Here is a 13,925-nt window from a genome sequence, read left to right on the forward strand (position 1 = left end):
TTAAATGCAGTACATTTGTAAAACCTGAGGAGGGCGCTACATGGACAGTTTTAGACACAAAAGTTGGATTTCAACAAACAAAATAATTCGTCAAAATAATGATGGGACACGAAGACTGCAATAGAGGGCATCCATGTAAACAGTTTAGTATGAAAAAAAATTAAAGAGTTACACTTTAATTAGTTTTATAGCTAATTGACTCTATTCCAAATTCCTCCAAACTGGTTTTCAAACAAGTAAACTGAACTGTTAGATTATTACATAATTTAATGGTTTCAGTCTCATAAACTAAAGGTTGTGAATCAACATTTAGTTTGATATTTTTCAGATTTTCTTTATTTTAACTTTAGTTTAGTTGAATATTACCGGTTTGTTTAAAAAGTATATTGACTGAAGTATTTTAATTGGAAGTATTCTTTTGATAAAATCTTCTATTTTGGAGAAAAGTTGTGTTTACTATGTAAATGTGAGCAGCGCTTCCTGTTTGAGAAAACCTGAGCTCAGTTTCACTCCTTCATCTGCTGTCCCATGATCCCATCCTCATAATAGTAATAATGAAACAATAACAGACAGACTGCGAGCTGATTGGCTGTTGACTCCTGAGGATCAGGCAGGATTCTGACATGGTCATTTTCGTTAAAATGACTAAATGTATTAATAATTATTGTAACCAACTAAACCTATCTTTGCACAACATATTTTACAATAAACCAACAGTTTACAGGAAAGTGCTCTAAAGGCTGTGGGATTTTTTTATTTATTCCTGACCTGTTTACATCTAAACCGGTTCTGCAGCTTCTCACCGTCACATGACCTCAGCATGATCTCAGCGTGGCACACGTTCATTTTCTGCTCAGCTAATATAAAGCCAGAGATGAATTGAATGTTTAGTTAATAAAGGAAACACCAATCTGTTTATTCTGACTCAGACTAAAGAGTTTAACATAGGACCCATGATTTAACTTCCCATTTTTAACATGATGTATTGAGGATCTACAACTGTTCTGCTGTTGTCTCCATGTAGCTCCTCACATCATAACCTTATTATTAATCATCTTTATTGTTCATTGCAACATCCATTCAAGTTAAATTCATCCTCTGCGTTTAACCCATCCATCAGGGAGCAGTGGGGCGGCGCCTGGGGGGCTACCGGGGGCTAAGGGTTTTGCTCAGGGACCCAGAGTGGCAATCTGTGGGATTTGAACCGGGGAGCTTGTGGCCTCTCCAGGATGCATCGGCCTGCTCTGACCACTGGGTCAATCCCCCCGCCCCCCAAACCCTGCCCATCACGTTGCTGCTTTCAGTTGTTTCTGTATCTCAGAATGTGACAGATGTTTTTATAATGAGAGAAAAAGTTGCTTTCTCTTTCAGACAAAGAAATACATTTTTATGAACACACCCTAAGGGGATTTCCTTTCTCTTTCTATTTAAGCATATGTCCACTTTCAGGTTAAGTCCACAGGTGTTTCAGGAGGCGTGAAGCGTCTCTGACTACATCCAGAGAGGTAAGAAGGCAGAAAGATCCGCCTCTAAAACTTTATTACATTCATTACCTCATAATATTTACTTAAGTATTTAACAATAAAAAATAATTTTAACCACGATTTTCTTGGTTCTTTTTCTGTTGTGAACTGTGTTAAAACGTACTTGTTAGTTTAGTTGTCTAGATTCTCATTTTCTTATGTGAATTGGAATATGTGAACTTATTTCTTGTTGTTTTTGTGTTTTAAAATATAGTTTTGATAGGTAAAGTAGGATGTCATTGTTCACTTGGGTAATGATAATAATAAAAACAACAACTTTACTCTAAAACATTAACAAAATCACCTGAAGGTCAGATTAACACAGACATCCGTACTTCTGTTAATTATTTTAATATTTACTGACATACTAACTGATTTCAGGCAGCAACCATCACTTTGTCTGTTATAATCTATGAAAATTATAATTTCCTAGTGGTTCCTGAGCATAAACCAGCTATGAGCGACCAGACGACCCACAGTCTGATGCACCTGATTGCTGCCATGGAGGAGCTGGAGAGGCTCCTGGAGGATCTGTGAGTTTAATATTTTATAATAATAATAATAATAATAATAATAATAATAATAATAATAATAATAATAATAATAATAATAATAATAATAATTTTATTTAAAAGGCGCCTTTCTGGACACTCAACGTCACCATACAAATAAATGGACAAAAACACATCAATATCAATAACAAAATCAAAAACACAGAATAAGGGCCGTTTTAAAAGATACAAAGGCTGGAACAAGGAGATTGATATCAAACAGAATATGCAATCTCTTTGATATCAGTTGATTTCTTTGAGTTGCAATTTCTGCAAACTCCTCCTCAGATTGATTTAGTCTGATTCTCAGTCACTTGGTTCAACACAAGGCAGGAAAAACAATTATGTCTGTGTAAAAAACACTAAAATTAAATCCCTATATCCCTTATTGTTCAAAATTAAATTTCCATTTAATTTTTTTAGATGAAAACCCCTTCGTATTTGAATTACCTCAAGTGAAATGAACGCCTCTGGATCATTCAGCCTCCAGGAACAAGTCTCTGGCTTTAAATGCAGCTCGCTGTCTCCCTCTGCAGGCTTACTGAAGAATTACTCCAACCGCAGACTTACAGGAAGTCACACCGTTTACAGACAACAGCGCAGAAATCAGAAGCTTTTCAATTGAACTAGAGTCCTCAGATACTTTAGTTAATAATCCTGCTATATGATCCTCACAGACAGACTGAAGGAGGAGCATCCAGGCTGAGAAAACCTTCCTGCTCAGCTTTCTGCAGGGCTGTCCAACCAGCAGTCAGAGGAAATCCCCAGAAGTCCCAACATGAAAAAGGCATTCATAAAACTTTCCCACTTAAAGTGGAACTTCCCACTAGATCCTCCCCTCCAGATCACTGAGATAAATAGACGGCAGGCTGATTTTAAAGTCCACAGATTATTTCTTATACAAGATCACAGAAATTATATTTCCTTTCTATTTTCATCTCCTGCGGTAGATAAGGTAGATTTTTAAATATTTTAAACAAATATCTGCTTGTAATATGATACTGGATGGTTCACATGTTGGTCAAAATTCCTGGACCAAATAGAAAATAAAAACTGAAACCTGAATCTTAATTGAGCGCACATAAAACCAACGCCTTTAATGAACAGCAACCAGTAGCCTAAATTATAGGATTTTAGCTGCTACAACTTTATAGTGTCTATTTTATAAAACTGTAAAATTAACTGAGACTTTTTAAAAGGACTAAAAAACATGACTTTTTAGCAGAATTTATGAGTTTTAACCTTGCGTAATAAGCACAGATGTGAGAAGGAGAATTTTAAATTCTATTCTTGATTTAACAGGAAGCCAGTGAAGGGAAGCTAAAATTGGAGAAATATGATCCCTCTGGTTGATTTTCATCAGAACTCTTGCTGCAGCATTTTGAATCAGCTGAAGGCTTTGAACTGCATTTTGTGGACTTCCTGATAGTAAAGAATTACAATAGTCCAGCCTTGAAGTAACAAATGCATGGACCAGTTTTTCAGCATCACCCCTGGACAGAATGTTTCTAATTTTGGCGATATTCCGGAGGTGAAAAAAGGAAACTCTGGAAACCTGTTTAATATGGGATTTAAATGACATGTCTTGGTCAAAAATAACACCAAGATTTTTTACTTTATTACCAGAGGCCAAGTTAATGCCATCCAGATTAAGTGATTGATCAAGAACTTTATTTTTTGAAGACTCTGGCCCAAAGATTACAACTTCTGTCTTGTCAGAATTTAAGTGCAGGAAATTTAAAGTCATCCAGCTTTTAATGTCATCAAGACATGACTGCAGTCGAAGTAACTGATTGGATTCATCAGGATTTATGGATAAATATAGCTGAGTGTCATCAGCATAACAGTGGAAATTGATCCCATGCTGTCTGATAATTTTGCCGATCGGAAGCATATATATAGTAAAGAGAATTGGTCCCTCCTCCCTGGGCTGCCACCTTACCATGGTGGAGGGGTTTGAGTGTCCCAATGATCCTAGGAGCTATGCTGTCAGGGGCTTTAAGCCCCTAGTAGGGTCACCCAAGGCAGACAGGTCTTAGGTGAGGGACCAGACAAAGCGCAGCCCAAAATGCGCCTTATGATAGGGTGACCAAACGTCCGTATTTCCCGGGACATGTCCGTATTTCACGTCCTGTCCCGGGCGTCCCGGGTTTTTTTTATAAAGTGAGGAAATGTCCTGTTTTTGAAATTACCTTCATTGGTACGTCACGCTGTGTGTGACGTAATCCCAGAGCCGCGTCAGTGTGGGCAGCCCTGTTATTAATCAGAAGATAGAGTCCTCCCTCGCGGTTGTCGGCCGCGCTTGTCTCTTCTCCCCCCCCCCCCCCCTCGGCCGCGTTTGCCTTACAACACCCCCCCCCCCCCCCCCCCGCTCCGAGGTGTCCTGGTTTTCCCAAATGAAAATATGGTCACCCTACCTTATGATGAGCAAGATTATTGGATTTCGTGTTCCCTTGCCCGGACGCGGGTCACCGGGGCCCCACTATGGAGCCAGGCCTAGAGGTGGGGCACGTTGGTGAGCGTCTGGTGGCCGGGCTTTTGCCCATGGAGCCCTGCCGGGCTCAGCCCGAAGAGGCGACATGGGTCCCCCGTCCGATGGGCTCACCACCTGTCGGAGGGGCCAAAGGGGTCGGGTGCAATGTGCAACGGGTAGCAGTGGAGGGCGGGGACTTTGGCGTTCCGATCCTCGGCTGCAGAAGCTGGCTCTTGGGACGTGGAATGTCACCTCTCTGGTGGGGAAGGAGCCTGAGCTTGTGTGCGAGGTTGAGAGGTTCCGACTAGAGATAGTCGGACTCACCTCGACGCACCGCTCTGGCTCTGGAACCAGTCTCCTTGAGAGGGGCTGGACATTCTTCCACTCTGGAGTTGCCCATGGTGAGAGGCGCCGAGCTGGGGTGGGCATACTTATTGCCCCCATCTCGGTGCCTGCACGTTGGGGTTTTCCCCGGTGAACGAGAGGGTGGCCTCCCTCCGCATTCGTGTGGGGGGACGGGTTCTGACTGTTGTTTGCGCTTATGCACCAAGCAGCAGTACAGATTACCCACTCTTTTTGGAGTCCTTGGAAGGGGTACTGGAGAGTGCCCCTCCTGGGGACTCCCTCGTTTTGCTGGGGGACTTCAACGCTCACGTGGGCAATGACAGTGGGACCTGGAGGGGCGTGGTTGGGAGGAATGGCCCACCTGATCTGAACTCGAGTGGTGTTTTGTTGTTGGACTTCTGTGCTCGTCATGGATTGTCCATCACAAACACCATGTTCAAGCATAAGGGTGTCCATATGTGCTCTTGGCACCAGGACACCCTAGGTCGCAGTTCAATGATCGACTTTGTTGTCGTTTCATCTGATCTGCGGCCGTATGTCTTGGACACTCGGGTGAAGAGAGGGGCGGAGCTCTCCACCGACCACTACCTGGTGGTGAGTTGGCTCCGATGGCGGGGGAGGAAGCCGGTCCGACCGGGCAGGCCCAAACGTATTGTGAGGGTTTGCTGGGAACGTCTGGCATAGTCCCCCGCTAGACGGAGCTTTAACTCCCACCTCCGGGGGGGAACTTTAAACACGTCCCGAGGGAGTCGGGGGACATTGAGTCTGAATTGACCATGTTCCGCGCCTCTATTGTTGAGGCGGCTAGTCGGAGCTGTGGCCGCAAGGTTGTCGGTGCATGTCGCGGCGGCAACCCTCGAACCCGCTGGTGGACACCAGCGTTGAGGGAAGCCGTCAAGCTGAAGAAGGAGTCCTACCGGGCTCCAACTACAGAGGGATCACACTCTTAAGCCTCCCTGGTAAGGTCTATTCAGGGGTTCTGGAAAGGAGGGTCCGTCAGATAGTCGAATCTCGGATTCAGGAAGAGCAGTGTGGTTTTCGTCCTGGCCGTGGAACACTAGACCAGCTCTACACCCTCAGCAGGATTCTGGAGGGGGCATGGGAGTTTGCCCAACCAGTCTACATGTGCTTTGTGGATCTGGAGAAGGCCTTCGACCGTGTCCCCCGAGGGATCCTGTGGGGGGTACTCCCGGAGTATGGAGTACCAGGCCCTTTAATAAGGGCTGTCAGGTCTCTGTACGACCGGTGTCAGAGTCTGGTCTGCATTGCCGTCAGTAAGTCGGACTCGTTTCCGGTGAGAGTTGGACTCCGCCAAGGTTGCCCTTTGTCACCGATTCTGTTCATAACTTTTATGGACAGAATTTCTAGGCGCAGCCAAGGTGTTGAGGGGATCCGTTTTGGTGGCCTTAGGATTGCGTCTCTGCTATTCGCGGATGACGTGGTCCTATTGGCTTCATCAGGGCGTGATCTACAGCTCTCACTGGAGCGGTTCGCAGCCGAGTGCGAAGCGGCCGGGATGAAAATCAGTGCCTCCAAATCCGAGACCATGGTCTTGAACCAGAAAAGGGTAGAGTGCCTTCTCCGGGTTGGGGAGGATGTGCTGCCCCTAGTGGAGGAGTTCAAGTATCTTGGGGTCTTGTTCACGAATGAGGGGAAGATGGAGCGGGAGATCGACAGGCGGATTGGTGCAGCGTCTGCTGTGAAGCGGGCGCTGTACCAATCCGTTGTGGTGAAGAGAGAGCTGAGCCAAAAGGCGAAGCTCTCGATTTACCGGTCGATCTACGTTCCTACCCTCATCTATGGTCACGAGCTTTGGGTCGTGACGGAAAGAAGGAGATCCCGGATACAAGCGGCTGAAATGAGTTTTCTCCATAGTGTGTCTGGGCTCTCCCTTAGAGATAGGGTGAGGAGCTCAGTCATCCGGGGAGGACTCAGAGTAGAGCCGCTGCTCCTCCACGTCCAGAGGAGCCAGTTGAGGTGGCTCGGGCATCTGGTCAGGATGCCTCCTGGACGCCTCCCTGGTTAGGTGTTCCGGGCACGTCCCACCGGGAGGAGGCCCAGGGGAAGACCCAGGACACGCTGGAGGGACTATGTCTCTCTGCTGGCCTGGGAACGCCTTGGGATTCCTCCTGAGGAGCTGGCCCAAGTGGCCGGGGAGAGGGACGTCTGGGCCTCCCTACTGAAGCTGCTACCCCCGCGACCCGACCCCGGATAAGCGGAAGAAGACAGACGGACGGACAGACGGACGGAGAATTGGTCCAAGGACTGAACCCTGTGGTACTCCACAGGTGACCCTAGAGTTTGAGGAAGATTTATTATTAACATGAACAAACTGGAATCTGTCCGACAGATAAGATTTAAACCAGCCTAATGCTTTCCCCTTAATCCCTACAGTATGGTCAAGTCTTTGTAGGAGAATATTGTGATCAACTGTGTCAAATGCAGCACTGAGATCTAACAGGACAAGTACAGATACAAGTCCATTATCTGAGGCCATGAGAATATCATTAGTGACCTTCACCAGAGCTGTTTCAGTGCTATGATGAGCTCTGAAGCCTGACTGAAACTCCTCAAGTAGGTCATTGCTTTGTAAATGTTCACATAGTTGATTAGCAACTACTTTCTGAAGAATATTAGATAAGAAAAGAAGATTAGATATAGGTCTGTAATTTATTAACTCATCTTAATACTCCCCCTACTGGCCACCTGCAGGATTCACCTTGAATACACTTCAAATTAATTCCTGCTGTGATGAACACAGGTAAAAGGTCTTTAGAACCAGATTTTGTATGTCCTTGCAGTAATATGAGATACACTAACCATTTTCAGAGTTTTCATGCCGATCTGTTGTTGATTTAAACTTGTTAAGAAAACTGCCCCCTGAGATTGTCTCCAATGATTTGATGAAGCCAGATATAAAGGAATTAAAACCTTTTCAGGGCCAATAACCCACATTTCTCTGTGCTTCTTTATGGTCGGGTCACAGCAACAACCGCCTCAGCCCCATTTTCCTGGCTTCTCCTGTCCGGATACTCTGTCCAGTTCCTGTTGGGGGATCACAAAGAGTGTCCAGGTAAGACTGTATTTGTAATTAATCTACAGCCTTGGTCAATTTCAGGCTGTCCTCTGTAATGGGCATGCCCAGATGGAGGAGCAGGAGAGAACCAGGCCAGCTGTGCTTCATAGCGATGGACAGGTTAAGGTTCAGGATTGGTCAAACAGCTGACGTTCAGTTTGTTGGTTCATCTTTCTCCAGGAGGAAACGGCTCAGAGGAGCTCAGAACTCTGACGGCACCAAGAGCCCCGATGAAAAGAACGGATTGATAAGGCTTGCTGTGGAGAACTGCACCAACCCAACCGTCAGGAAGTGGCTCAGAGAAAAGTCCCACACCTTCACCAAGCTGGTGGCCATGTTTAAGTTCCTGAAAGCACGCATAGATGAGGAGGAGAAGAAGGACCACAGCGACTCTGTGGACATCACCTTTATAGCTCATGGAGCGATCGCAGACTTCATGATCCCAGCCAGCTGTCTGCTGCCTCTGGCCTCCATCAGCGACGTGGTTCTGTATTCTCCCTGGAACTGTGTCTCTGCTGGTTTAGCGTACGGCATCGCCTCAGGAAGACTAAAGCCTGAGCACAGGATCTTCTACTGCTCCAAGAAGGACGGCTGTACAGTTCCTGATGAAAAGCATCGGCCACAGAAACTGCCGGACCATTGGAACTCCATGAGGAAGGCTGGAGATCAGATGATCCCAAACATCACAGTTAGTCCTCTACGACCAGACGATGGCGTTTGGAAAGGCTTTGAATCTCGCACCAAGAAATACGGCTCTATCGGAGCAAACCGCATCGTGATCCCGTTCATCCTGCCAGGAGAAGAAGCTGAGAGCGTCCCGTTCTCTGTGGTCACCTTGGCTCTGTCTCTGGTTCTGCTCCAGTCCAGGTTCAAAGCCACCGTCCACCTGGACGCCTGTCTGGGGGACAGATCTGTTGGACCCAAGTTTGATAAAAGCTACCTGGAGCAGCAGTATGCTTGTGCTATGGACAGCACCACCCTGGCATGTTCTCCTGAGACGTTCAGTCAGGCCCTGCTGAGTAGCCGGGTACCATGAGATGAGGCATAAACACCGTACCGAGTGCTGTCAGGCGTCATCACCCCAACTTCTTCAACTGTGAGAACCAAACTTTATGTCTGCAGACGTCCAGGTTCTTCACAAACTACAGCCAAGAACAAAGACTTTTGTTTTGGCAAAATTCAGGAGCCATACTTGAAAGATCGTGGTGTCAGAAACCGTTAGATTTCTCAGGATTCATCATTAAACAACGTTGGGTGTCATCGTTTTAACAAAAGATGTGTATGTGCAATATCTGGAATTATGTAACGAGAGAATCGAGGAGGTCTCAGTCCAGAACCTTGTGGAGCCCCAGAACTGATTCAGGACTGTGAGAAAACATTGTTTACTTCTTTAAATCCATCCGATGACGACTGGAACCCAAAGCAGGTCCTGGAACCCACAGATGCTCTACAGACCGAAGAAGAATGATCTCAGACAGATTAGATCACACTGTGAGTAATGAACAGCTGGGTTTAGGATCATTAATCTGTCAGACTTTCAACAAGGAGCACCTGATGGACAATAAGACACTATCAGATATATGGACTGAACTAGTCTTCATCAAAGCTGCCAGTCCTCCTGCAAAGCTACGAACTCTGAAAGTTTTAGGAACTGCAGCATATTTAATTAAAGTTACCTAGAAAATTATACATTTTCATAAAAAGGAGAGTTAACCAGGGATGTTCAGAGGTTGAGGGATTAATAAAGTTGGAGGAACACATTGTTCATGATGCAACCAGGAGTCCTTTGGTCCGTTAGAGCAAACCCAAAGCCGTCCAGTTATCAGGCTGAGTATCATTAAAAGGAAAGCGTCCAGGCAATCTGAAGTCATAAAGCAGATGATTTGAGATTTGATTATATATACAAGGGTTAATATGTAACTGTTTTATGCACAAACATGTGGACACTCACGTTAATTAACAGCATGGGGGGAATGACCCGCATTCAGTTCCTCTTACTTCATTCTGGAGGTTTACTGTCAAATATTGCTAAAAATCTTGTTTTTTATATGACTTACAGTTCTGTCCATTTTGCCTTTCAGCTCTTGTTATAAAATGTGTTTACTGTTACAATATGAAGTTGTTATGCAGCAAAATATATCCAAAATGAGTCACTTTTTCAGTAGGTTTACAGCAGTGAAATCCCTGTCAGGGTTTGATTCTTCTTTCTTCCTGTTGATGTGCCCCTGGGCAAAGCACTTTACTCCAAGTTGCATATTGATCTGTAAATCAATGACATGTATACGGTTGGAGCTTCAGAAGTCATTATGGTTCTTTTTCTGCCAGTTTTAATCCAATAAAGAAACAACGTTGTTCAAGGCTGTAGTTTAATTATTGCAAACAAAGGAAGCAAATATACAACAAATTAAATTAACCCCAGTCGGTCGAGGCAGATGACCGTTCATACTGAGCCTGGTTCTGCCGGAGGTTTCCTTCCCGTTAATGGGGAGTTTTTCTTCCCACTGTCGCTTCATGCTTGCTCAGTATGAGGGATTGCAGCAAAGCCATGGACAATGCAGACGACTCTCCCTGTAGCTCTACGCTTCCCCAGGAAGCTGACATGTTCAGACCTGCTTTCTTTGTAATACATTTTGATTAGAAGTTTGTTAATGAAATACCTTAAGATCACAAAGTCTCATAATCTGTGGAAAATCTGAACATAAGTTAAAGAAGCTGTATGAGTCTATTTAAAATAAATCAAAGTGTAATGGTTGACAACTGAGGATGAAGAGTTGCTAACTATAAAAGACCATAGGAAATAAAATGTTACTTTACTGTGAAACAGAACCCAGAGCGTTATTTCTAGTTTTAAATAGGGATAAAGCTCTACAGATGTTTTTAGGCTTCAGCTTTTATCTTCTGGTGCTTCTTTAGTACTTTTTACTTTCACTCTCCTTTTACGGGAAACGGTCTGATTCGAAGCAATGCTCACACACCCAGACCCACATCCTGGTTACAGGCGTTAAAAGCAAATGATAATTAACTTATTAAGTTATAAAGAGCTCTGGGTTACAGTCCTGCTGCAGCTGGAGCCTCAGGCTGCTCCAACGGTTCTGAAGCCAGGTTTTCCATCCGGAGGTGCTCAGGTTCATGAACACGAGCATTTGGGTTCTCTCTTCTCACTTGATCTCCGTCAGCTTTCAGATAATCTGCTGCTTCAAGCGCAGAAAAGAGATGTGGTACGATGGTTTAAGCTCAACTCAGAATGCATAAAATGAACGCTGTGTGCACCAGTGCGATTCACCACATGAACTTCTGACCTGCTGGGAAAACGTTCTGCAGCTGCGTAAATTTATTCAACCGTCAAAAACAAACCGCAGCGTACTTAACCTCACCCAAATACAGGGTTATAATGAGGTTTATAGTACCTTTTGGAAATTACCTTTAAGCAAGTAATAAACATAGGTTTCACTAAGCCCACATTCCTTTATTGAAAACATAGTTTTTATCAGTTTATTGTGATAATCATGTTAAATGTCTTGTTTTCTTCACATCTAAGTAAAAATGATATTTACAAACAGAAACTAGGACATTTAAAACAGCAAACAGTTAATTGGGTTACTGAAACAAATGGACTTTTTGATAATATTCTCACTTATTCAATAAGACATTAAAAAATAAGTCCATTCAGATCTATTTACTTTGATGTTTTTTCATGAGTTTGAGCTTTTATGATTTAAATCTGCACAAAGAAATAGAATTACACGGTGGAATCCACATGGGGTGTTACAGTTACAGTCATTAGAGGGACAAAAGGGGGGTTCATTTTTGAAAGTGACATTTTCACCATGTCATTCATACATTTATAAATGTCATGATTCCAAACTAAATATTTAGTTTATAAACTTTGAACATAAATTTTCCGCTGGTGCGTTGGTGGTCCTCGGTGGGCTGGGTGCTTGTCTGTGCCGGCACGCTCCTGGCGGCTGCTTTGCAGGGCCTGGGCCCTCGTGGCTCTGTCAGGCCCTACCAGGGGATGGGGCACCCCTTAGCCTCGGGTCACTGGGCCCATGGCTGGATCCGCTTAGGCGTAGCTGGCTGCTGGCGGAGCCTACAGGTTCATCGCTGAGGATCCCAGGGGCTTCAGCGTTGTGGCTGTTGGGGGGTCTCCTGGGGCTCCTCTCTGCCCTTCCCTGGGATGGGGGAGGCAGCTTTCCCTGTGTGGGCCCGTCTTGGGCACCTTTGCTCTGGGGGTCTCTTCAGGCATCGGGCTTCTGGGGGGGGGGGGGGGGGGGGTCTTTAGATTTTCACAACCACTATTGAGCATTTCTTGGATAAGACACAAGCACACTTTCACAAACACCTACAGGTGCTTGGATCCAAGTACATACAGACTCACTTCTATTGTTATCTTCAGCTGTCTCTTTATACATGTCATATTAAATATGACATGTATATTTAACATTTTCTGTCACGCTTGTCCCTTGTGGGGTCGTGGGGGTTGCTGATGCCTATCTCCAGCTGTCAATGGGTGAGAGGCGGGGTACACCCTGGACAGGTCACCAGTCTGCTGCAGGGCAACACAGAGACAGGCAGGACAAACAACCATTCACACACACCTAAGGACAATTTAGAGAGTCATGATTTTGGACTGTGGGAGGAAGCCGGAGTACCCGGAAAGAACCCATGCATGCACAGGGAGAACATGCAACCTCCATGCAGAAAGACCCAGGGCAAGGGTAGGACTTGAACCTTGAACCGTGACCTTGTTGCTGCAAGGCACCAGTGCTACTCACTGCGCCACTGTGCAGCCCATAATACTACATATACTTCAGTAATGGTATCAAGGCGTTGCTTATTTATACCTGTAATACTTTATCGGCTGGTTTTGCTTTTTTTTTTTTTTGTATCTCTCTGCAGGAGTAGAAGCAGACTCAGAGGATGTTATATTACTTTCTCCCTATTTTTTGTCACCTTTTTTTAGCAATTTGTCTCATCTTTTTCTTTCCTTTCTTTCCCTTTTACCTTTCCGTTTCCGTTTATTTGAAATAATCCCAAAACAATATCCAATGGATCCAGTGGAACACTGGACCAGCTCTACACCCTCAGCAGGATTCTGGAGGGGGCATGGGAGTTTGCCCAACCAGTCTACATGTGCTTTGTGGATCTGCAGAAGGCATTCGACCGTGTCCCCCGAGGGATCCTGTGGGGGGTACTCCGGGAGTATGGAGTACCGGACCCTTTAATAAGGGCTGTCAGGTCTCTGTACGACCGGTGTCAGAGTCTGGTCCGCATTGCCGGCAGTAAGTCGGACTCGTTTCCGGTGAGAGTTGGACTCCGCCAAGGTTGCCCTTTGTCACCGATTCTGTTCATAACTTTTATGGACAGAATTTCTAGGCGCAGCCAAGGTGTTGAGGGGATCCGTTTTGGTGGCCTTAGGATTGCGTCTCTGCTATTCGCAGATGACGTGGTCCTATTGGCTTCATCAGGGCGTGATCTACAGCTCTCACTGGAGCGGTTCGCAGCCGAGTGCGAAGCGGCCGGGATGAAAATCAGTGCCTCCAAATCCGAGACCATGGTCTTGAACCGGAAAAGGGTAGAGTGCCTTCTCCGGGTTGGGGAGGATGTGCTGCCCCTAGTGGAGGAGTTCAAGTATCTTGGGGTCTTGTTCACGAATGAGGGGAAGATGGAGCGGGAGATCGACAGGCGGATTGGTGCAGCGTCTGCTGTGAAGCGGGCGCTGTACCGATCCGTTGTGGTGAAGAGAGAGCTGAGCCAAAAGGCAAAGCTCTCGATTTACCGGTCGATCTACGTTCCTACCCTCATCTATGGTCACGAGCTTTGGGTCGTGACCGAAAGAACGAGATCCCGGATACAAGCGGCTGAAATGAGTTTTCTCCGTAGTGTGTCTGGGCTCTCCCTTAGAGATAGGGTGAGGAGCTCAGTCATCCGGGGAGGACTCAGAGTAGAGCCGCTGC

At 45.5% G+C, this 13,925-nt stretch overlaps 1 protein-coding gene across 1 annotated transcript; it reads left to right on the forward strand.

Moving 5' to 3' along the window:
• The first annotated feature begins 360 nt into the window (after window positions 1-360).
• On the forward strand, window positions 361-10,281 carry LOC105923192. The gene is made up of 4 exons (XM_036128556.1): window positions 361-1,505; window positions 1,957-2,056; window positions 7,879-7,965; window positions 8,149-10,281. The coding sequence occupies exons 2-4, from the start codon at window positions 1,980-1,982 to the stop codon at window positions 9,002-9,004; spliced, it is 1,020 nt and encodes a 339-aa protein (XP_035984449.1). The 5' UTR covers window positions 361-1,505; window positions 1,957-1,979; the 3' UTR covers window positions 9,005-10,281.
• The last annotated feature ends 3,644 nt before the right edge of the window (window positions 10,282-13,925 follow it).

The sequence above is a fragment of the Fundulus heteroclitus genome, chromosome 3 (assembly GCF_011125445.2).
Source record: "Fundulus heteroclitus isolate FHET01 chromosome 3, MU-UCD_Fhet_4.1, whole genome shotgun sequence".
Taxonomy (NCBI): Eukaryota; Metazoa; Chordata; class Actinopteri; order Cyprinodontiformes; family Fundulidae; genus Fundulus; species Fundulus heteroclitus.

Excerpts from the sequence above, each read along its gene's own strand:
- LOC105923192 (XM_036128556.1), top strand. The coding sequence starts at position 1,980 with ATGAGCGACCAGACGACCCACAGTCTGATGCACCTGATTGCTGCCATG. Across the intron at positions 2,057-7,878 it reads GAGAGGCTCCTGGAGGATCT|CAACAACCGCCTCAGCCCCA; the intron begins GTGAGTTTAATA and ends GTCGGGTCACAG. Across the intron at positions 7,966-8,148 it reads GGATCACAAAGAGTGTCCAG|GAGGAAACGGCTCAGAGGAG; the intron begins GTAAGACTGTAT and ends ATCTTTCTCCAG.